The following is a 22,859-nucleotide window of genomic DNA, read 5'->3' on the forward strand; positions in this document are numbered from 1 at the left end:
CCTCGGCCTCCCAAAGTGCTGGGATTTACAGGAGTGAGCCACCGCGCCCAGCCTATAATCCCAGCACTTTGGGAGGCCGAGGCGAGCTGATCACCTGAGGTCGGGAGTTCGAGACCAGCCTGACCAATGTGGGGAAACCCCGTCTCTACTAAAAATACAAAATTAGCCAGGCATGGTGGCACATGCCTATAATCCTAGCTACTAAGGAGGCTGAGGCAGGAAAATTGCTTGAACCCAGCAGGCGGAGGTTGTGATGAGCAGAGATCGTGCCATGGCACTCCAGCCTGGGCAACAACAGCGAAACTCCATCTCAAAAAAAAATTATTAAAAAAATTTTGAACTTTTTACATTAGAAAAGAACATACATGAAATTAAAAGGCAAAGGACAGACTATGAAAACATTTGCAACATCTGACATGACAGACAAAGGGGTTAGGATATAACACCTTAGTGACTTGAGTCAGTAGGCTTTGGAGCTGGCAGACTACCATCCTAATCTCCATCACTTAACCACTTATCCTGGGCAAGTAATTTAATTCCTCGTTGCTCTAGGTTTCTCATCTGGAAAGGAGCATAATAATAGTACTTACTTCACGGAGTTGTTGAAAAGATAAAACAAGACAGTGAATGTATGTTATACAGCACAGTGCTTTGCTAAGAGGATGATCAGCAACTACCAAGCTTTTATTATTTTAGTACCACGCAAAGGTTGCTAAAAATCATTAAGAAAAATATAATGAAAACAACAGAAAAATGGACAAAAATATACGAAGGTAGCTCATAAAGAAGAAAAATAATGGCTCCATATACTAAACAAAGCAATGCAAATAAAACATAGCAATTTTACCATTTCCCAGCACACTGAATTGACAGAAAACATTTTTAAGTGTGGTGAGATTTTAGGAAATCGACATTAGAGGGAATGAAATCGATTCATTCTTTTTACAGGGCAGTTTTGCAGTTTGATGATTTTAAGAAGTTATTCCAGGCTGGGCATGGTGGCTCATGCCGGTAATCCCAGCACTTTGGGAGGCCAAGGCAGGCGGATCACAAGGTCAGGAGATCAAGACCATCCTGGCTAACACGGTGAAATCCCATCTCTACTAAAAATACAAAAAAATCAGCTGGGCGTGGTGGCGGGCGCCTGTAGTCCCAGCTACTCGGGAGGCTGAGTCAGGAGAATGGTGTGAACCCAAGAGGCAGAGCTTGCAGTGAGCCAAGATCATGCCACTGCACTCCAGCCTGGGAGACAGAGGGAGACTCCGTCTCAAAAAAAAAGAAGTTATTCTAAGGAAATAAATAGATATTGCAACGGTATATGCATGAGGATGTTTATTGCAACATCTGTAGTTTCTGGTGTTGAAAATTTGTGGACAATCTTAATGTCCATCTGTAGAGGTTTTAAAATGAATACAAATTATGAAAGTTCCTTACAATGTAATACAATTGCCACCTATAAAAATAATGGTCAGCTAGGCACACTGGCTCACGCCTGTAATCCCAGCACTTTGGGAGGCTGAGGCAGGCACATCACATGAGGTCAGGAGTTCGAGACCAGCCTGGCCAACATGGTGAAACCCCATCTCTACTAAAAATACAAAATTTAGCTGGGCATGGTGGCGGGCGCCTGTAATCCCAGCTACTCAGGAGGCTGGGGCAGGAGAATAATTTGAACCCGGGAGGCGGAGTTTGCAGTGAGCTGAGATCGCACCACTGCACTCCAACCTGGGTGATGGTGAGACTCGGTATTAATAATAATAATAATAATAATAATAATAATAATGGTTAAAATGAGTGCCCCCTTGTCCCAGTCGTCATCATTTCCTGCTTTGATTAATCCCTGCCACCTGTCTCCTTCTCAACCCATTCTCTACACAGCCACCAAGGCAAATATAGTTATGTCACTTTCTTGCTTAATGCCCTCAGGGCTGCTCACTATAAAATCCTAAAACTGGCCTTATAAGGCTGGAGTCTCATTTCTCTCCTCCCTTTACACTCCAGCAACACAGTACTCAACAGGCTTCTCAGTTGACCTTTGTGTTCATTTACATGCCTTGGGAGTTTCACATTTCATTGAGCTGCATTGGTTAGAACGATCGTTTTGGCCCCTAACAATTTTCACTTCTTTGTAGTTTTTACAAAAATGTTAAGTGTTGTTTATGGAACTCTTTGTTTATATATGTCTCTCCCATTAGAGTTTAAATCCCATGAGAGTAACAATTATCACTGCTTTAGCCACTATTTTATCCATTCACCTAGTGTAGTGCCTGACCTAGGTGCTTGATGCCTATTAGTTTATTGAATGGATGAATGAATGGTTAAATGAAATGCAGGCTACGAAATATACAGTGTGAGTAAAAGAGGGACTAAAGACTTCATGTGACCATACCAGGCACAGAAACTGGCTACTTCCTGTAGGTGCATGTGGCCTGGGCCCTTTCCTGAAGGGAGAGAAGAAAGAGGTGCACCTCTGACCTGGGAAAAGCACAGCTGGGTGGGAGTGGTGGCCTTGGGGGTTCCCATGCCTTCTGCTCCCTGGGAGGGAAGGGGGTTCACCACCCAAGGTGCAGGGGGCCAGGGGAGGCGGTGGCAGCCGAGAGACTGAGCTATTAAGTTCTGTGTTTTGGGACAGGCCTCAGGGTGTACCCAGTGCAGGCAGAGATCAACCTCTTGCACAGTAAGTTTCCCAACTAGGGCAGGGTCAGGGCGCGCCCTAGAGGACAGGAAGGGGAAGAGTTGCCAGGGCGAGACTCCGCGCAAGCCACTTCTCTGGGCAATCAGCCACCACAAGGTCTCACATTGTACCTGGACTCTGATACGACTGGGACCCTGGGGCTGTGCTTGAGGGTGTGACTGGCCACTGTGGGGGTGTAGGGGGGCTGTTCATACACAGGGTTCTCCCAGATATTCCTTTTCTTTTCTTCTTTGAGATGGAGTCTCACTGTGTCGCCCAGGCTGGAGTGCGGTGGCACAATCTCGGCTCCCTGCAAGCTCTGCATCCCGGGTTTACGCCATTCTCCTGCCTCAGCCTCCCGAGTAGCTGGGACTACAGGCGCCTGCCACCATGCCCGGCTGATTTTTTTTGTATTTTTAGTAGAGACGGGGTTTCACCATGTTAGCCAGGATGGTCTCAATCTCCTGACCTCGTGATCCGCCCACCTCGGCCTCCCAAAGTGCTGGGATTACAGGCATGAGCCACAGCGCCCGACCTTTTTTTTGTTTTTTTGATACATGGTCTCACTCTGTTGCCCAGGCTGGAGTGCAGTGGCATCATTGGCTCACTGCAACCTCCACCTCCCGGGCTCAAGCGATCCTCCCACCTCAGTCTCCCAAGTAACTGGCACCACAGACACGCACCAAGCCCTGCTCATTTTTGTATTTTTAATAGAGACAGGGTTTCACCATGTTGGCCAGGCTGGTCTCCAACTCCTGGGCTCAAGTGATCTGCCCACCTCAGCCTCCCAAAGTGCTGGAATTCCAGGTGTGAGTCACTGTGTCTGGCCCCAGGTACTTGTTCTTGAAGACTACTCAGGCCTATAATCCTAGCACTCTGGGAGGCTGAGGTGGGAGGAATGCCTGAGGCCAGGAGTTCAAGAACCACCTGCTCAACATAGGGAGACCCCCCATCTCTGCAAAAAATTACCCGGAAGCGGTGGCATACCTGTGGTCCCGGCTACTCAGGAGGCTGAGGTGGGAGGATCACTGGAGCCCAGGAGGCCCAGGCTGGAGTGAGCCGTGATTCCACCACTGCACACGAGCCTAGGCAACAGAGACCCAAACAAACAAACAAACAAAAAACAAAAAGACTGCACGGGGTTGGGGGCAGGGTAATAAAGACGCTACTGCCTCCACTTCTGTCAACAACCCTGACCTGGCTGGTCTGTCAGCCCTCCCGGGTCTCTGTCTTCTATGATGTCAAATTCTTCTGCTTGCTTGGTTCCAGAAGTGGACTCCCTTCCTCCAAATCACCATATCCATGCCAGAAAATGCCAGGTCAGCCTGTTTGCTTGTTTTCTCTTTTCTGGGCAGTGGGGCCCTTACGTCCCAGGTCCCTGCTCAGCCCCAGATGTGTAACTGTGCAACGTTTGTCACTGAGAAGCCTCTACTTGCACTTCACATTCATCTTCTTGGCTCCAAGCAGGGCACTAAAGTCGATTTCTCTTTGTGATCCCTGTGCCTAAGCCCAGGGCCCAATAAACACATTCTGAAGGAATGAACTCATCCATTTATTCAACTTTCCGGTATGCAAGAACTTCTTTTCATGGAGTGTCACGGAGGCCCTGAGGGAGGAATGGTAAACGGGTAGGGGTGTGCATAGCTCTAGGAACAGGTTTAAGGTCTAGGCTTTAGAGTTGGGGAAAGGGGAGCTATTACAGATTTCAAAAAGGTCATAACTGGCCTTAACCTGTGCAAAATCTTGGGGGTGAAAGGGCAGACAGGGAGTCAGGCCGGAGGCGATGCAGAAGTGAGGAACACGGGGAGGTCTTGGTAGTGAAGAGTTCACATTGAGTGGATGTGGGTTCTGAGTTAGGGAAGCTGGTGGCACTTTGTGTGTTGAGACTGGGTTGGAAGAAGAACAGAGCTCACCACATCTCTGGTATGGAGGGAGAGGAGGAAAAGAGCAGTATGCGAGGGCAGGTGGCTCAGCTACTGCTTCCTTCTTGGAGCAGGTGACCAAGGAGTTTGGCTATCACTCCCTGCCCATCCCAGGCTTCTTGCTTGGGGAGGGGCCTCCACCAACCTCCAGTGTTTTATGTTTTGAGTCATGGCTGAAGAAAGCCAGAGAGAAAATAGAAGAAAAAAGGTGGAGCTGAAAATGGAGGCAAAGTCCATGAGTTGGGGACCTACATGGCCCCCTTCAAGTAGCTCAGGCCTGGCAGCTTGTGCTGGGCTTGTGGAAGATTCCCTCTTAAGAGGTGAAATACCTCAGGAAGCAAGCCCCAGCACGGGTAGGGCTTGTGGGTCTGCGGGGCTGGGCCACTAGTGTTCACCTGACCACGCCAGCTGCCCGCACGCCAACTACACACAGGAGCGGGCCACACGGGGTTTTGCTGAGCACGTCAGCCAAACCAGGGCAGGGAAGGTGTCTTCACCCTGGGCAAGGCCAAGAGGGACACGTGCTGTCCTGACGGTCCTGCAGCCTGCGCACACCTCACTCCTCCCAAGGGCTCATGTCGGTGTCGATGGCCACGCAGTTGTAGGCCGCATAGCGGAGCTTCTCCTCGCATACCTTAGCGCTGTGGGAATGGGGACTTGGTCAGATCCATCCATCACTACCAGGGGTGATGGGGCTCCCCTGGGCCCCAACTTGAGCCTAGGAAAAAACCCACCTGGCATAGTGTGGCAGGAAGAGGGTGCTGGAGCAGGTGGAAGACTCGGGCAGCGCGTCTGTGGTCTCGTAGCTAGGGGCATTGAGGGACCATAGGTCAGGAAGATGTGTTGGGGCACATGTATGTGTGTGGGGAGGGAGGACAGCAAGTGGCCGTGGCACCTTCGGGCCTCCCTCCAGCACTCACCCCAGCTTGTCTGGATAGATGTAGATTCGTGCTGGCAGGCGGCTGCGGCCTGTGACAAAGCGCAGGAAGCGGCTCCGGTCCTCTGGAGGGAGAAGGAAATCAGTGCCCGCGTGGATGGTGAGGGAGGGTCTACAACTTCCACCCTGCCTCTGCATCCCAGCAACAGAGTCCAGACCCAGGCGTCACCCTGCCCTCCTCCACTGACCGTTGGTGAAGTTGTTCAGTGCCTCCCAGAAATACTGCACCCGCGAGTCAGATGGCTCGAAGTCCTCAAACCGGGCTGGTGGAGACAAGGCCAGCACTCATTCTTGGGTCTCATGTTGCCCATTCCTTGAGCCCCAACCCCTGTGCTGTGCTGTGCTGTGCTGCCCTGCCCTGCCTTGCCTTGGGGAACTCACTGAGCTTGCGCAGAGCATCCACAGTGACCTCTGGATCCCCACACACTTTCTTCTCCAACTCTTGCCAGGTCAGCAAGTCCAGCACAGCCTGTGGCACCACCTTCAGCAGACCTGCCTGCATAGCTGCCACCTGGAGAGTGGGTAAAAGGCTTGGCTGGGGAAGAGGTCACACCTCCTGCCTTACACTGGGGGGCATCACTGTAGCCTCTGAGCAGCACAAAGGTGGCACCGAGGAATGCTGGGGGCCAGCGTTCTTGGAGTATTGGTGGCCTACAGGCTGCACTCTGGGTCCCAGGAGCTGGGGCTCAGAAGGGGCCAAAGCTCTCTGTTCTACTGGCCTCTGGGTACTACCTGCTCCTTGCTCTCCTCTAGTCGTGCCTTCTGGACCAGCTGGATGAAACGAGAACGGTCTCCATATCCCACGATGATGCCTGCGCCCCCAGGGATCAGCTCCACCACCTGCTGGTCACTCAGTACAGTGGTGAATGTTAGTTCCTTCCCAAACTTGAACTCAAATGTCTCCTTGTCCATTCCTTCCATCACTTCCAGGAGCTTCACCTAGGGGTTGGAGAGAGGCAGGGAAGTAACCTTTTCACTGTGGAGACAGTCCCTGTCTTTCCACAAGATGCTCACAGGGAAGCAGAGACAGCCAGGCAAGGCAGTCACCATGCAGGCAGCAGGGAATGAGGGTGTCAGTACAAGAGCTGTAAAAGCATCAAGACAACACCTAACCAGCCCTGGAGGCCAGAGGAGGCATCCTGTGGGAAATGGCGTCTCAGCTGAGACCCAAATAATGGCTGGGCTACAAGGGAAGTTAGGGGAGAGAACATCTTGGAGAAAGCTGGAAAGACCAAAAGGCCTAAGGAAACTATTTGGCTGGAGCCTGAATGTGAACCAAGTGCCTGGAGATATAGAGTTCATGTAAGGCCTTATACAGCTTCTGCATTCTATCCTAAGCCCAGGGCCGAGCCACCAATGAGTTTAAATAAGGAAAGTGAAATGAATTACTCTGGCTGCATGGAGACCAAATGGGTAAGAACGGAGACAGGGACACCAGCTTTTCAGTAAGTGATTAGCTCAGGAGGAAAGGTGTCCTCAACCAGGCAGGGAGATAGTAGTGAGATAGGAAAAGCAGACAGATTACAGAGACAGACTTAAGAATGTGGGGGTGAGGGAGAAGGGGTGAAGGATGGCCCTGTGGGCTTTGGGATGGGGAGGAGTGGGACATGGTGTCCTTTTGAGGCAGGAGCCCTAGAGGGGAGCAGTCTTGGGAGAAGATAAAGAATACATTGAGCCTGAGATGTGACCTTGGGGCAAACGTTGAGGGTGCAGATACATATATGGCCCCAGGCTTAGGAGAGGCTGGGGCTAGAGGTCAGGATTTTAGGGGTCACAAGTCTACAGACAGTAGTTGAAGCCATGGGAGTGGATGGATTGGAGAGGGATCTTGTGTGTGGTGAAAGAACACGGTACAGAACAGCCTTAGGGAGGACCAACCTTTAGGGGCTGGGCAGAGGAACCATTGGTTCCAGGCCCTACTCACCAGCACAGAGTCCACAGCTGGGAAGTCCTTGCTCCAGCTCACCTCCTCGCCAGAAAGCTGCTTCCACACAAAACCAGGCAGGGCCAGGACCTGTGTGACAAATACTCCCTACTGTCTTCTCACCCTGAGCTGCCCAGATTTGGCTGGCCTTTCCTCCCCGGGGCCAGGGCTGATCAGATGGGGGTGTGGATAAGGCTACTCACCAGGAACTCCTTGCCCCGAAGGGCAGCCCCCATCAGCTGTCCAATCCATTCATACTTGGCAAAGTCTCGGCAGGAGGGGTTGGGCACATACATGTCCCGGGCCTCACCAGTGCCATTGCCCTGCCCCAGAGACAGAGCTGTCAGTGTGGCATGAGACATACCCTACTTTCCTGGCCCGAAGACTTCCCTGAACATTTTCCACTGGGAACATTTTCCACTAAATGTTCCCTTCAAATGTACAGTGGCTCCTCCTCTCCCTGTCTGCCCAGATGTTGCCCTGAGCAACTCAGTCCCTCCTCTGCCCCATTTCTACTTTTTTTTTTTTTGAGACAGAGTCTCACTGTGTCACCCAGGCTGGAGTGCAGTGGTACGATCTCGGCTCACTGTAACCTCCACCTCCCAGGTTCAAGCGAGTCGCCTGCCTTAGCCTCCCAAGTAGCTGGAACTACAGGCACGTACCACCACACCCGGCTAATTTTTTTTGTATTTTTAGTAGAGATGGGGTTTCACTACATCGGCCAGGCTGATCTTGAACTCCTGACCTTGTCATCTGCCCGCCTTGGCCTCCCAAAGTGCTAGGATTACAGGTGTGAGCCACCACGCCCGGCCCCCTCCTCTGCCCACTTTCTAGCTCAAGCTGGCACCTGGGAGGTCTGCAGAGATGGAAACGGAGATTACCTGGTTGGCCGTGCGTACAAAGAAGGGCAGAGGCACGGGGGTATCCGCTGAGCTAGGGCACAGCTCTTCTGACATATCTGCCAGGCTGTCCCGGAAACCACCGCCTGAAATGACAGATGTCCTCAGCTGGGCACTCAAGAGCCCAGCTCCCATAATGGGGTAATGAATAGGTCCCCCATCATCATTAGCTTGTGAAAAGCCTCTACCACTTTAATAGGACAGCAAGAAGGATCCTTGGGATCCTCCCTCAGGGCCTCACCTTGGTCAATGATGCCTTCTGCAATGAATTTACACTCCCACCACTGGTCATAGCGCATGGGCCACCTGCAAAAAACGTGGGCAGATTTGTCATCGTGTGGGGCCAGGTGCAGCACAATTCATCAGCCCAGAGAGCACCTAGGAAAAGCAGTCATGGCGAGGAGTGCCTCGAGGAGTTGTGTGTGCACACAGGTGTCCCGAGTAAGTCCCTCACTCTCATGCCATACCTGTAGTCCAGGGGCTTTTCATATTTGTCAGAGGGCTTGAGGCCTTCATATACCTGGGGGCAAGGAGGAAAGGAGTCACAGGAAAGCAAGACCTGGCCCCATACTCGCCCCAAGAACTTGTTCAGGTTCCTCTTGGCCTAGTCCCCTTGGCCCTTCACTGATCCTATCTCAGCCTGACCCTAGGTGGTGCAGACCTGTGTGAAGACTGCATTCTTGCAGGCAGGGTCTCGAGAGGGGCAGGCACGGTGTTCCATGGCAAGGCGGCGGTTGATGTATAGGCGTGGCATGAAGCTGGGCTTGCTGCTCTCTGAGTCACGCAGGCACTGAGCCACCAGGCCAGGCCGCTGGCGGGACAGCAGTAGGAACTGCTTCACTTGCTAGTGAGGAGAAGTGGCCAGAGCAGGAATGAGTGGGCAGCCAGCCTCTGTCCAGGCCCTGGAACTTTCCTCTCTGCCTGTATCCAATTCCACCATTTTAGTCCAAGTCTAGTCCATTCCTGTCCTTGTCTCCAGTCCCTTCCTTAGTTCAGCCACCAGGGAGAGCTTTCTAAAACAAAAAAATTCTAATACTGTCATTACCTTACTTACTTTTCCAATAGCTCCACTATCCTGGGACAAAGTCCTTGCTTCACAGCCTGGCCCACAGGGCCCTCTGCAACCAGGGCCTGCCTCCTGCCCACATCCTCCCACCCTCATCCCTCTGTCATACTCACACCTACCTGTACACTTTTCTCAAGTCATCTTGAGCTGCTGTTAACTCCCGGTATGTACCTTTCACGCAACCTGCCCTGCCTGTGCTGTCAATAGCCCTTGGGTATTCCACACACTCATCTGGGCAGCAGCCTCCCAAACACTAAATTTGGACCATCTGTTCTGGCTTTCTTCCTGTGTTCCCAGACCCAGCAAAGGTCTTGCCCTAGAGCAGGTTTCAGGAACTCTGCTAAGGCATAAACAACTACATGAGCAGGAAGGGGGAACGCACTGCCGAGACCAGCACTGGGTGGGATGGCTCACCTTAATCTCACTGAAGGTGCCCAGTGTGTGGTCCCAGGCAGGTACCAGGTGGTGCAAGACACTATCGAGGATCTTGATGAATCTGGCATGGGTGGGTAAAGACTGACTGCAGCTAACGAGTTTGGCATACATTTAAGACCCCCAACTCCCCAACATACAGGGACAGGAGAAGGCAGGACCTGGGGGCTTCTCTGACCCTTGAACAGCTTATACTATGAGACCTTGGGAACCTCCTCCATGCAGACACACAAGGCTCAATGCTGGGGGAAGGGAAGGGCCCACAGGTCCAGGACCACAGCCACCTCTGCAGGAGGACAGCTCTGCGGTACAGTACTTCAGGGTCGGTGCCTTCCAGGCGTGGGTATCGCACCAGACTAGTCGGCTGGAACAGGTCTGCATTCAACCCTAGTTCCCGCTGTCTAGAGGACTTGATCTTGACCCCTCGGAGACGAACATCAATCCCATCATCTGGGGAAAGGGGTCAGAGTGAGGTCATTTACGGCACCTGCTGGTTTCTCGGCCCTCACACCTAGGAATGGCTCCTTGAACACTCAGCCTTTTGTCACCCTTAACCCTAGAAACTTGGGACCTTCGGGATCACCTTCTATCACCTGACTCTGATTTATCTATTCCTGCTGATTCCTCCGTCTTCCACTATAATGCTGGCATGCCTGAGGGTCCCAACTCAGTTCCTTTTCCAGGTGAGCCCAACCACCTGTATGGCTTTAAGGCAGGCCTATACCTGGCACATCCCAGCTCCTCAGGCCCCAAAGCTCCAAATCTCAGAGTTAGTTCAGCATCACCTTCACCCCAACTCCAAGCCTATCCTCCTCTCTCCACACTCACTGTCTGTCTGCCCCATCTCCACATCAGGCTCTCTTTCCCTCCTTAGAGCCTTAAGCCTCACCTCGGCACTCCACGATGCGGATCTCGATGATCGGGAGGTGGACAGTCATGTCCTCCAGGACACAGACATCCCCAATCAGGGTCCTGAGGAGACGAGTGTGAGGCACTTCGGATACCTCCTGCCTCAGGCCTTCAGAGACTGCTGGAGTCTCACTCAAACTTAGGCTTCCAAGCTGGGCTAGGCTTGGAACACACCCTACTTCCCTCCCCAGGCCAGTGTGCTCACTCGTCAATGCTCACGTCACTCAGCTTCTTCAGGTTGTCCCCTTCGCCCCCATAGACCACCACCCGCTTTGGCATAAAGTTGTCATCTGTGGTATCTACTGTAAGTAGCAGCTTCCTGAAAGGTCAGAGTGTGAACATGAGTCTTTGTGAACCCACAGGAATGTGGCTCACCCATCCTGTCCTGCCCAGAGCCTACTTACTTGACAATGGTGCCCTTCTTCATGGTAAGCCGTACCCAGTGCTGGCACTGGGACCCATCGCTCTCCCAGTAGGTATCGGCATTGCTGTCTGTCAGGCAGGATACGTTGAACTCCTCCTGGGGAGGGGCAGAGAGGTGGAGTCAGTAGTTACCCTCCCTCCCTGAGCTGGGCTTGTGCTCTGGACCAGGAAGACCAGAGAGAAAGCAGAGTGAAGCTGGGCTAATGGGCAACTGGTATGGGATAGGGGGCCGCTGGGTATGTAGGGGTTCCTACAGACTTCCAAGATGGGGAGCTGAAGTGAGTGTGGCCCGTGGGGACCCTGTTTTGGTCCTGGCCTGGAGGTGGGGGTTCTTTCTGGATCTAACCTTGAGGGGTGTGACTATATCTTGCCTGGGGTGGGAGGAGCCCCAGCACCCACCGTGTAGGAGGAAACGTCTATGCTCTCCACATACTGCTTCACGCTACCCAGGTTCTCATCCTCCTTGCCCAGGTGATCATACAAGAAGTGGATCAGGTCCTCGTCGCACTCGTAGGTCCATGTCGGGGGTACATAGCTAAGCAACCCCAAGCCCCTAATTAGACTGGGCCCAGACGCAGAGCTCCTTCCTCCCCACCCCATTCCAGCTCACTCACAGTAGCCTTTGTACAGCTTCTGCGTATGCCTCTGCCGGCTGAGGTCTCGATCCCAGGCGATGTGAGTATGTCAGGTCCACCACCTGTTCCCACCTGTGGGCACAGAGTAGGGAGTGGGAAAGGGAGACATCAGCGGGCAGCAGGACACTACCTCCATGCCGTGTAGCCTTCTCCTGGGCTCTATCTCCCGGTTTCCAGACGCCCCACCCGAGCCCCCTTCATGTCCCGCCCCTTCCTGTTCTTAACCCTGCCTCCGCTCCAGTATCCCACCCACCCCAGGGTGTGGCTGAAGTGTTCCCAAGCCCTCCTGGCCTGGCCTTCGGACAGCAAGCCCCGCTCCTTCAAGTGCAGGACCTGAGCACCGGCCGATAATCCACGCCAAAGAGCTGCTGCTGCCGCTGGAGGTGGTTGGGAGTGTCGATGGGTACCAGGCGGGCTCCGCCCTCCGCCGGGCGGCACACCAGCAGCCAGCCTTCCTGCAGCCCGCAGTCGCCCAGGTGCTCTGCCAGCTGCTCCTGCCGGGACGCGCCGGATGGGGACAGATGTCAGGGAACTGCCCAGCCGCCTGTCCTACCCAGCCCAGGGCAAAGGGCACCGAACGCAATGCCAACTCAATACAGGGGAGGAAAGGGAAACAGCCAGAGGTTTCTCTGGCCCCGGGGGTCTTTTACCTGGTCCTGGACGGGGAAGAGCTCACCTTTGTCAGCTTCACCCAGAGCCCGTGGCCGTTGCACAGCTCCTCGCCCGTGGTGCGCACGCAGGCGCCGCGCCGGAGCTCGATGCTGTCGCGGGCGGCGCGGAGGGGCCCGGAGCCGGTACCGGGGGCTGGGCCTGCGGCGCCCACACGCAACCCCAGGCCCTCTGCCTCCCACACGGGCAGGAGCACGCGCGACGGTCCCGCCGGGTCCTTGTAAAGCTTGTAGAGCACCTCTTGCGGCACGAAAGCCAGCGCTGCCGGCAGCGGCCGCCCAGCGCGGAGGCTCCGCGCTGCCTCCGCCAAGAAGCGCACGCGGCCCAGCAGCTGCCGCGGGGACTCCAGCACCGCGCCCGGGCCAGGACCCGCCATGGCTAAGTGGCGGAGGTGAGCGCCTAAGGGCGATCCTACCCGGTGAACAGCTGGCGCGACCGCGGACGGAGCTTCCCACCACGCCCTGCCCCGCCTTTGGCCAGCCTTCGCCGTATGTTCTGGACTAGGCGCACCCAGCACTCACCGTATTGCACTGTGTACTCCTACACTCAATCATATTACCTACCTCTGTGCCACCCTAACCCAGCCGACCAAACCCAAGATTGGTGATTTATACCTGATCAATCTCCTTCTCTCCATTTCCTTGCTACTACCATTTTATCTCTACTGCTACTACCCTCATTCAATAACCGTTCTATCTGGCCTGGATCATTGCCAACATTTTTCTGGTTCTTCGGCCTGCTCTTTTTCCTCCCACTCCCAACGAATTTGCTGGACTCCCTATCCTATAGGTGGTGTGACTAAAATGTTTGAGACAATGGCTCCGTCCCCTGCCACTGACAGGAGTCTTGAGTCATTCGGGTTCTGTTTGTCACTCCTAATCCCAAGGACACTGGTAATCGTTATTCATTTTAATGTGATTACTGATTTCTGTTTTCCCAGTCTTATAGCTTCTTAAAGACCGGGGCTGTCTTGAGCAGAGCTAACCTCTACACCTACTGTAGGTCCAGGCTCTTAGTAGGTAATATAAATATATGACGATTTCAGTTTCCTGTGCAGCCTGGTTCCATCATCCTCAGTATGCCTGGCTGAATAAGACTATTAGAATCATGAGTGGGACTTGAGCCAAGCCTCCGGATACCCAGACCGTCAGATGAGAACAAATTCCTCATGTCACCGTAACATACAGTTACAGCGGAGTTCTCTTTTGAGCCTTTGTTGTTGCGTCGCTACAGCGGACTTTACGGTGAAAAAAGGTAGGGGTCCTACGGGCAGCAGCCAGGGCAGCCCTGGAGCTGTCGCGGGAGTCTGATCATGTGATCTTCAACATGGCGACGCCCTTGGTTCCCTACAGAAAGGGGCGGAGCCTGGACGGGGTGGGGGCAGGCTCACATTCAGGTTAAGTTGCGGATTGAGCTCGCAGTTACAGACAGCTGATCATGGAAGCGAACGGGTTGGGGTGAGTTCTCCAGAGCACGCGGTGTGGCTAGTTGAGCTTCTGAGTCTTCCAACTCAGGACTCTATCCCTGTACTCCCCTTTCCCCACCTTGGAGATCTCCCAACCTGGACTCTGTTAGCTGGGATCCTGAATCCTAAAACCATGGATTTTTGAGACGTTCATCCCAGGGGCCTTAATTCAAGGGATGCCTCAGGATTTCCAACCAGGATCTCTATTCTGAGACCATCAACTCTCATCCCTCTTTATCCCCCAGCCTGGGGATCTCTCAGCCTCTGAACCAGCCCAGTGACATTCCCGTTTCTGAGACTCCGTAGTCCGAAGACCCCCAAACTATCCTTCCTGGGCTTTCATTCCCTCCCCCTAGTCCCTCTAGTTGCTTCGAGCTTGGGAGAGTAGGGACTAAGTGGAGGGAAGAGGCCCCAGGGCGGGCCCTTCTAGAGTTTGTGCACCACCTGATAGGCAGAGAGGAGGCGGAACGGGCGGAAAGCCAGGGTTTGGGAGCTGGCCTGGAGGAGGTAGATAGCGGTCCTCGACTAAATCAGCCTTATGAATCCGCACTTTACCCAACCTCCAGCCTAGCATACTGACACCTACCCCTACCCCCACCTGATCGCCAGACCTCAGGGTTTTCCGGAGCTGAAGAATGACACATTCCTGCGAGCAGCCTGGGGAGAGGAAACAGACTACACTCCTGTTTGGTGCATGCGCCAGGCAGGCCGTTACTTACCAGGTAAGAGTCAGGCCCTGGAAATCTAGATAAAACTCCGGAAGGCGAAAAGTTTTCAAGGGGCAGGGGAGGGCTCTGGAGGGCCTCAAGGCTGAGCCCCGTCTTCCCTCTGTATGCAGAGTTTAGGGAAACCCGGGCTGCCCAAGACTTTTTCAGCACTTGTCGCTCTCCTGAGGCCTGCTGTGAACTGACTCTGCAGGTGAGGGGTGCACAAAAGAGGGAAAGATTTATGCCTTCAGTCTGCCACCTAGCAACCCGTCTCCTGTTTCCTACAGCCACTGCGTCGCTTCCCTCTGGATGCTGCCATCATTTTCTCCGACATCCTTGTTGTACCCCAGGTACCTACTCAAATCTGATCCTGGAATATAATCCAAGGACCCCTTGAAAATCCTTCTATCAGTCCAGTCAAGCTTTACAATAAGCACTTATCCTAACTGGATCGAGGGAAAAACTAAGGTTAAAAGAGATGGAGTTTGGCAGTTTTATTCTCCTTTTCCTTCCTTCTGGAATGAGCTGAACAGAACCTTTCCTCCTGGATTCCATTTTGGGAACCCAGATGTTTTCTCCCCCTCCAGGCACTGGGCATGGAGGTGACCATGGTACCTGGCAAAGGACCCAGCTTCCCAGAGCCACTAAGAGAAGAGCAGGACCTAGAACGCCTACGGGATCCAGCAGTGGTAGCCTCTGAGCTAGGCTATGTGTTCCAAGCCATCACCCTTACCCGACAACGACTGGCTGGACGTGTGCCGCTGATTGGCTTTGCTGGTGCCCCAGTAATGTGGGACAGGGCAGGGACTGGCGGCGTGGGAAAATCACTCTGACAGGTCTGGGGTAGACAAAGGAAGGGTCAGTCTGGCTTCTGTACATGTGACACCATCTTTCTATCCTTCTGTAGTGGACCCTGATGACATACATGGTTGAGGGTGGTGGCTCAAGCACCATGGCTCAGGCCAAGCGCTGGCTCTATCAGAGACCTCAGGCTAGTCACCAGCTGCTTCGCATCCTCACTGATGCTCTGGTCCCATATCTGGTAGGACAAGTGGCGGCTGGTGCCCAGGTGAGTCCTGAGAGAGAGAGAAATAGGCTGAGATTTGGTCTGTAAGGACGAGAAGCAAGTGTCCTAAACCTGAGAGGGCAGGGGTCTTAATGCCAGGGATGAAAGAACCTTGGCCTCCAGTGATCTAGCTGAGCAGCCAAGCCCATCCTGACACTGGCAGTGGGGCTTAATGCTCTGAGTCTTCAGAGACCAAAGCTAGTGCTGGGATCTGGAGAAAGTAAAACTTTTTTTTTTTTTAATTACTGGATTTATAGGGTCAGGCAGTATCAGGGATTGAAGTCATTTGGGGAAAATTGAGGTGGATTTTGTATGTGGGGGGAGCTTCCTCTTTGTTACATATTTGTCTTCACCATACCCTAACTAGGCATTGCAGCTGTTTGAGTCCCATGCAGGGCATCTTGGCCCACAGCTCTTCAACAAGTTTGCACTGCCCTACATCCGTGATGTGGCCAAGCGAGTGAAGGCCAGGTTGCGGGAGGCAGGCCTGGCACCAGTGCCCATGGTGAGGATTGGGATGGGTTGAGTGAAGGTGGGCCTGTGGAGCTTTCAGGCTAAGTCCTGCGTGGACTGGAGTGACCACTGGAGGGCAGCAGAAGTACAGTCAAGAAAGATTAGCAAGGCCCTCTGTAGCCTAAGATCTGCTTTTTTTCCAGATCATCTTTGCCAAGGATGGGCATTTTGCCCTGGAGGAGCTGTCCCAAGCTGGCTATGAGGTGGTTGGGCTTGACTGGACAGTGGCCCCAAAGAAAGCCCGGTAAGCTATGGAAGGGTGAGGCCTTGAGGTTGAGGTGGGGGTGTGGAGCTGCCACGTATGCAGTTACCAGAACGTGGCGCTGGCTTTGCTTCCAGGGAGTGTGTGGGGAAGACGGTGACATTGCAGGGCAACCTGGACCCCTGTGCCCTGTATGCATCTGAGGTAACAGACAGGACCCCTCTGTGTATCTGTTACTGTGCACTCCTGTGGCTGTGGTTGTATTATTCTGTGTGCTTTTCTTTTTTAAATGTCTGTCTGTCCTTCTCTTCTACTCTGTATGTACAACATAAGCCCTAGGAAGACCGGACTTTTTGTTGCTGTTGTTCATTTGTATTTATGCTTCATGTCCACACTAGGGATCTGATAAATTTTATTGAATGACTGAATGAGTTAACACTGAGTAGAAGCATACCTACATATGTGTTTGTCACTAGTATATGTAGGGAGGACAGAAGCTTGCTGGTCCTCCTGTAGCCAGTGCCCTGTTGGTCCCCCAGGAGGAGATTGGGCAGCTGGTGAAGCAGATGCTGGATGACTTTGGGCCACAGCGCTACATTGCCAACCTGGGCCATGGGCTTTATCCTGACATGGACCCAGAACATGTGGGTGCCTTTGTGGATGCTGTGCATAAACACTCACGTCTGCTTCGACAGAACTGAGTGTACACCTTTACCCTCAAGTACCACTAACAGATGATTGATCATTTCCAGGACAATAAAAGTTTCAGAGTTGAACTGTTGTGTAGTTTTGTTTGTGAAAGATGTGTGCCCATATCCTCAGTTCTTCTTAGCTTCGGCTCCTTCCCTGGGAACCCTCTCTATGTCCTCTTCACAAGTCATAGGGGTTAGGTATCACTGAATATGTACCAGAGCACTTAAGGATTCTCACTCCTATCTTACCTAAGTCCCAGAACTACATGGGGTAGGGTAGAGCTTTCGTAGCAGTTCAGGTTGTGACATTTGCAGAAAAATGGGTGGGGTCCTCACAGTATACAAAGGCTAAATTGATAGGGCTTTATGTCTGGGGAGGAAGGGAAGTATAATACATCAAAAAGGGGCACAAAAGGGGTTAGAATACTTCAGAGAGGCATGGGGAAGAAGATGGAGTCTAGGTGAGCAAGGAGAAGCTGAGGGACCCTCAGCTTTGACACCAAAATATAGGGAGGACATCAAAGCTCAGAGCTAGGTTGCTTAGGATTAGAGCTTTAGACAAGTCCATCATCAAGGCAAGAAGTCCTCTGAAACCAAAAGACCCTCTGGCACTCAAGGTTGCTTTATATTATTTTCTGAGCATCCCCTTTAATTTTCTTAAGATCTTGGTGTTTCCACCCTTCCTGGTGGTACCTGCTTCCCAGGACAAGGCTCTGAGGTGTCTGTAAGCTCTGGAGAAGGGTCTGGTATGGCAAGAAATTCTTTATCTGTCATTCTGCATCTCCTTGGACCACTAGGAGCCCACTGTGCTGTAGGCTGAACCAGCTCCCCGGCCCAGCCAGGGCAATGCAGAAGGTAGAGATGGGTTTCATTTAATGAAGGAACACAATTTCTGCTTTTAGAAAAATGATCGTTTATGTGATCCATGATTTATTTATAGAAAAGCACTGTGAGTTCACACACTTGCTAAAAAAGGGCAACTGTGATACAGAATGAGAGTGGCTTCTCTCTTTTTTTTAACCAACCCATTGGGCTGAGACGTAGGGGCCCTTGGCTGGACAGTAAGACTTGAGTAGCCACAAACGGCAAATACAACTTCTTCGTCAGTTTGGAGTAAAAAAAGTGACAGTTTGTCAAAGAAAAAGTAAAGCAGATGGAGAAGTTCTTAGTTCACATTCTAGCTATACCACCCCTTCCCTATCACACCCCACCCCTAACTCAGGAACTAAGATATGAAACAGTAAACACCAAGACACTGGTATCCAACTGACTCTTCTGAATGCCTTTGCTACCTCCTGTAACAATTCCAGGCCGAGCATAGAGGTCAGGAAGGTAGCAGGAACATGATACACTGTGGAGGTCAGCCAGGGCTAAGACAGGGCTGCCCACTAGGGCTAGAAATTAGGAAGGGAGAGGCTAAGAGCAGACCAGCCCTAGCCTCCAAGTCAGCGAGCAATGAGACTGTGACAAAAGCAGGCAGAGGAAGCTTGAGGTAGAAAGGCAGGGGAAGAAAGCAAGTATGGGGTGAGAAGAGAACTGTGGAGCTAAAGCAGCCAATCTGATGGCAGAGGGAGATTGGTGCTTAGAAGCTTGTTTGGTGAGAGAATGAATAGAGGAGGCACCGAGATGGGGAACAAACGTTTAGCTGGTGAGAGAGATTTAAGAGGAACAGGAAAGAGAAATTTGGCAAAAAGGAAGGACACATTCATGCAGATCCTCAAACATGAATACACAGACATCCCTACATGTAGAAATATGCTCAGTTACACATATAAAGACACGGGCGCATGGATAACAAGCATACACACAGATACAAACATGTTTATACACATGCACTCATGTGTGCCCAGATACACATACACACTAAATATGCACAAACAGTGCATTTGCACATAGATGTGCATCCTCACATGTATGCAAAATGTGTATATCCTCAGGTAGAAACCCAGTCCAGTGTGCACATATTCACACAGGTACACAGCCATAGAACTGACACATACACATAAATATATATGTGCACATACAGACAGGCATGCACAGATATATCTATGCACATAGACACATGTACTTAGCCATACAGATACACACACACGATTATAGATGAAACCACACACTCTCTAACACAAAGGTGACCACAGTAGATGAATATTATGAACTCAGCAGCTTCCCAGACCTTCATCTTCTCCCTGCACTTGTTTCTCAGGCGTTCAGCAGGCTCCTGAAGAAGCTGTGTGAGGCAGGAGCTTCAAAGTCCTCATAGTTTTGTGAGGCAAAAGTCTAAGTCCAGTCCTGGCCTCTGTCCCTCACTCACCACTGGGCTATAAATGCCCTGTCTGTAGGTGGGGGATTCTGCATAGACTAGACTTGGGATTGATTCTAACTGGCCATTTTTCTCCTTGGCACCCCCACTCTTCCACTGCTACCAGCATACACTCTGCAAGGGAAACCTGAGAAATGGTTGTGAGTCTCCTCAGAAAATAAGCATATCCTCCTACCCACAGCTACTTCAAGTGCCCATCAAATCAAAACCACAATTATAAATAGTTGTAAGTTTACAATAATTAGCAACACATATACTATAGTATTTACAGTCCCATAGATGTGTTTGTTTCTCTGGTTAAGCAATCCCTGAGACGGAACAGTGTTCTGTGTTTGCCAAGGGAGACAGGGCCAATGCTCAGGACACGCTGGATACAGGGGCATGAGGTGGCATGTTGTGGGGTTTCTGGTCGATCTGCAGGGCCCAGCTCCTCCATGAACAGTAGGCTGTAGTGAGAAGCTTGCCAAGGTAGGCATATCAACTAGAGTTAGACTTTCCCCATCCTTAGCCCTGTGGTCCTTTGGCCTCAGCCACAGGTGCTCAGAGTCCTCTCAGGGTGGACAAATGTTTCAGTGTCCTTGGCCTGACGTGATACTACCTGGGAACCCAGGCTGCCCTGGCGGTGAGCTATCTGCTCTCTCAGCCAAAGCGCTCTCGCACCAGCAGCATCAGTTTTTTCTTGCCTTTGTAGATCTGTTTGAGGTTGTCGATGAACTGGGCAAATTGCAGGTGGCCATCCTGGGGCAGCAGGAAGGTCTCCCGAGCCTTGCTTAAAAACTCAATGAACTCTCCATAGTGGCGAGGGCTGATGTGTGTTAGGCGTGAGTGTGTAGTGTTGATATAGGCATTGATGGTGGCATCCAACAACTGGCGCAATGGAGCTTTGTCAGTGGACATGAGCTTTCCAGAGCTGCGGCGGCCTGGGATGCCGGCCAGGCCAGGTGCAGTCACTGTGCAGCGTCGTAAGATGTCTGAAAGCACTGTGGCACAGTGCACACTCTTCACCACCAGGGGGATGAGAGCTGCCAGCTCATTCTTGCCCAGAGAGTGGCTGAGAGCACAAGCCCAGAGCACATCATTGATGGCGGGATGAGTATCCTGGTTGTAGGCCAGGTTAAGATGGCTCATGGCCAGTGAGGCCAGCTTGAAGGCACGGAGCGGGTAGCCACGGAGCTCCATGTAGCGGGCGATGGTGAACAGCTGCGAATGGGTCATGCCACCAGCAGCAGCATCAATGGCAATCTGATAGGCTGCCTCAAAGGCGATGTGGTCTTTCTCACAGAGGGTAAGGGCTGACAGGGCACAGCTCTGTGGATCCTTCATAGCACACTGTAGGGCCAGCGTGCGAGCACAGCTAGCCAGTTCCTCCCGCTGTGGATAGTCAAGACTGAGGCGCAGGATAGTGGTGTGGGATACGGCTGTGGCAGCTACAATACTAGTAGCCTCAGTAGGGGTGAAGAGTGTGTACCAGCTCTGCAAGATGCTCACCAGGGCCCGCACACCTGTCAGGGAGAGCCTGACCTCAGCCGTGGCCATCTGGGTCCTGATTCAGGTCTACCGAGATTACCATTTGGGGTTTGAACTTGGCCTGCAGCGATGAGTTCTCCCTCCTCAGCAACCCTGGCAAACCAGGGCAAGGGGAGCATCCCAGATGGCCAGACCCTGTTTGGGGTCTCTTTCTATCCCTTCTTTCCCCAGGTTAGAGGGTTGAAGGTTTCTGCAGGTGCTCTTGACCCCTCACAAGGACGGGACAGTACAGCCTGGGGTTTGCTTGCCCTGAGGCATGGGTTGCAGATCTGCCAGGGGTTCTAGCTGAAGTGGGGCCTCTCAGGGTAGAGTCTTGTGCTGGGGCTTTGGGCTTTAGAAAGGGTCCTGAGCCTCCAAGTTGTCTGGGGTTTTTCACAAGCATGGACAGGGATGGGGACCAAACCACTGGGCCCACTACCTCCCAAGGGAGCACTCAAGTAACAACTGAAAATTCATTCTCTTAGACATGTCTCTGATGAGAGAATCAAGTGCTGCTGACATCAGGATATGGTTCAAGCAATGAGGACAGGGCTTGGGCTGGCTGAACAGAGGCCACCTTCTCCTACCAGCAGCCCCATCCTTTCTTAGGCCATCAGGAATAGGAATATGAGAGCTCTAAGGATTCACTGTCCTGTCCCAAGAGTAGGGCCTAGAAACCCCTTTCCGCTGGGAGTAGAGGGAGGTGGGAGACTCACCCACTTCTGTAGCACAGGTCACCAACCATCGTACCATCTCCCTGCGTCTCCAGTTAAGGGTTGATAAGGTCATCCGCATCACCTGGGCACAAAAGAGGCCTTTCCAGTGGGCTATGCCTAACTGTTGTGACCTCTCCCTCCCCTTGCCATTCATTTATGCAACAAATATTTTCTGGTGCTTTAAACAGTGGTCTCTCCCCTGATAAATATAAAATACAGTTTAATTTCTTTCCTAGCTCTCCCACCAATCAGATAGGAGGCTTCTCTGATGATGTGCAGCAAAGTCCTTATTATCATACCTTACTTGACTTGCAGAAATGGGGAGGTAGACAGAAGACAGGGACCCCATGGAGCCTAAAACTGTATCTTGCTTCTGACCTTAACTTAAAAGTGGAGCCCAATTTATGAAATCCTTGCCTTTTCCCTTGTCTAGAACTTGTGTTCTGGGCACAAAGAAAGAGCCAGACTTGGCCTATGCCCAGTCTCCCAGAGATCTTACCTTCTCCCAAGTGTCACTAGGCCAGAAGTCTAAACTGAGGATGGCCCACTCTTCTTCCATACCTGTAACCCAAGTTCCAGGGCAACGTTGAGCAGGGTGCTGTCAGTACTACTGTCAGTGGGAGTAGCAATCTTGAATGCATCTTGGGCCAGTTTGAAGATGAGGGAGGAAGAATGAATGTGCTTCTGTATTGCTTCCAGAATTGTTCGGAGTCTCAAAGTGTCTCCTATAGATGCCAAGAGCAGGAGCAGGGTCTATTTTAATGTTTTACTAAACAGTCAGCTGATCGCAACAGGTAGTTCAACAGGTGGTTGAAATGGCTGCTATTAATTCACTGAATGCTTCTGAATGCTACCGCCCCTTCTGGGTTATCAAGCTGTCTCCACTAAACACATTTGAGGCTCCTCCCTTCCCCAGACCCCATCTGAGTCCTATTCTCTCCACCTTTTCATCTGTCTCTACTGAATACCCTCTGCCCTCAGGATCTTTAAGTACCAGAAATAATTTTCTTGAACACTTGAATTTCCAGAGCTATACAGTAGACAGAAAGCCACATTACTGCCGAAAAAGAATGCCAGTCCCACTGTTGACTTCTCACTACAGCTCCCTGGAGCAAAAAGGAGCAGGGCCACCACTTCTTATTCAATAGGCAGGGATTCTATACAAAGCACAAAGAGTTAAGG

General features: G+C 52.0%; 3 protein-coding genes across 3 annotated transcripts in view; 1 reads left to right on the forward strand and 2 right to left on the reverse strand.

Moving 5' to 3' along the window:
* Nucleotides 1-4,210: 4,210 nt before the first annotated feature.
* On the reverse strand, nucleotides 4,211-13,271 carry HECTD3 (HECT domain containing E3 ubiquitin protein ligase 3). The gene is made up of 21 exons (XM_012001868.1): nucleotides 12,498-13,271; nucleotides 12,155-12,315; nucleotides 11,801-11,893; nucleotides 11,586-11,721; nucleotides 11,168-11,283; nucleotides 10,969-11,082; nucleotides 10,744-10,826; nucleotides 10,139-10,304; nucleotides 9,837-9,918; nucleotides 9,018-9,200; nucleotides 8,824-8,876; nucleotides 8,598-8,662; nucleotides 8,339-8,442; nucleotides 7,661-7,780; nucleotides 7,458-7,547; nucleotides 6,266-6,472; nucleotides 5,915-6,044; nucleotides 5,722-5,796; nucleotides 5,517-5,598; nucleotides 5,331-5,402; nucleotides 4,211-5,237 (listed from the first exon to the last, which is right to left on the reverse strand). Exons 1-21 carry the CDS (start codon nucleotides 12,864-12,866, stop codon nucleotides 5,153-5,155), a joined length of 2,586 nt encoding a protein of 861 aa, XP_011857258.1. The 5' UTR covers nucleotides 12,867-13,271; the 3' UTR covers nucleotides 4,211-5,152.
* A 520-nt stretch (nucleotides 13,272-13,791) lies between these two features.
* UROD (uroporphyrinogen decarboxylase) lies at nucleotides 13,792-17,219 on the forward strand. The gene is made up of 10 exons (XM_012001867.1): nucleotides 13,792-13,947; nucleotides 14,565-14,677; nucleotides 14,794-14,873; nucleotides 14,950-15,012; nucleotides 15,250-15,447; nucleotides 15,570-15,731; nucleotides 16,096-16,233; nucleotides 16,385-16,485; nucleotides 16,581-16,647; nucleotides 16,983-17,219. The coding sequence occupies exons 1-10, from the start codon at nucleotides 13,928-13,930 to the stop codon at nucleotides 17,142-17,144; spliced, it is 1,104 nt and encodes a 367-aa protein (XP_011857257.1). The 5' UTR covers nucleotides 13,792-13,927; the 3' UTR covers nucleotides 17,145-17,219.
* An 809-nt stretch (nucleotides 17,220-18,028) lies between these two features.
* ZSWIM5 (zinc finger, SWIM-type containing 5) overlaps nucleotides 18,029-22,859 on the reverse strand; it is a 205,627-nt gene continuing 200,796 nt past the window's right edge. The window contains exons 12-14 of the mRNA XM_012001869.1: nucleotides 22,239-22,402; nucleotides 21,678-21,759; nucleotides 18,029-20,957 (exon numbers count right to left, since the gene is read on the reverse strand). Of these exons, the coding sequence (XP_011857259.1) occupies nucleotides 20,095-20,957; nucleotides 21,678-21,759; nucleotides 22,239-22,402 (1,109 nt within the window). The 3' untranslated portion in view covers nucleotides 18,029-20,094. The remainder of the gene's footprint in view (nucleotides 20,958-21,677; nucleotides 21,760-22,238; nucleotides 22,403-22,859) is intronic.

Source organism: Mandrillus leucophaeus, unplaced genomic scaffold (assembly GCF_000951045.1).
Source record: "Mandrillus leucophaeus isolate KB7577 unplaced genomic scaffold, Mleu.le_1.0 Scaffold67, whole genome shotgun sequence".
NCBI lineage: Eukaryota > Metazoa > Chordata > Mammalia > Primates > Cercopithecidae > Mandrillus > Mandrillus leucophaeus.

Bases quoted from the DNA above. Each gene is read 5' to 3' on its own strand.
- HECTD3 (XM_012001868.1), bottom strand. From the start codon at position 12,866: ATGGCGGGTCCTGGCCCGGGCGCGGTGCTGGAGTCCCCGCGGCAGCTG. The intron at 9,201-9,836 runs GTGAGCCATCCC...TCTCCTCACTAG, and splicing joins GCACCTTCAGTGAGATTAAG to CAAGTGAAGCAGTTCCTACT. The intron at 5,797-5,914 runs GTGAGTTCCCCA...TGTCTCCACCAG, and splicing joins GGATGCTCTGCGCAAGCTCA to CCCGGTTTGAGGACTTCGAG.
- UROD (XM_012001867.1), top strand. From the start codon at position 13,928: ATGGAAGCGAACGGGTTGGG. The intron at 15,448-15,569 runs GTAATGTGGGAC...ATCCTTCTGTAG, and splicing joins TTGGCTTTGCTGGTGCCCCA to TGGACCCTGATGACATACAT. The intron at 15,732-16,095 runs GTGAGTCCTGAG...TACCCTAACTAG, and splicing joins AAGTGGCGGCTGGTGCCCAG to GCATTGCAGCTGTTTGAGTC.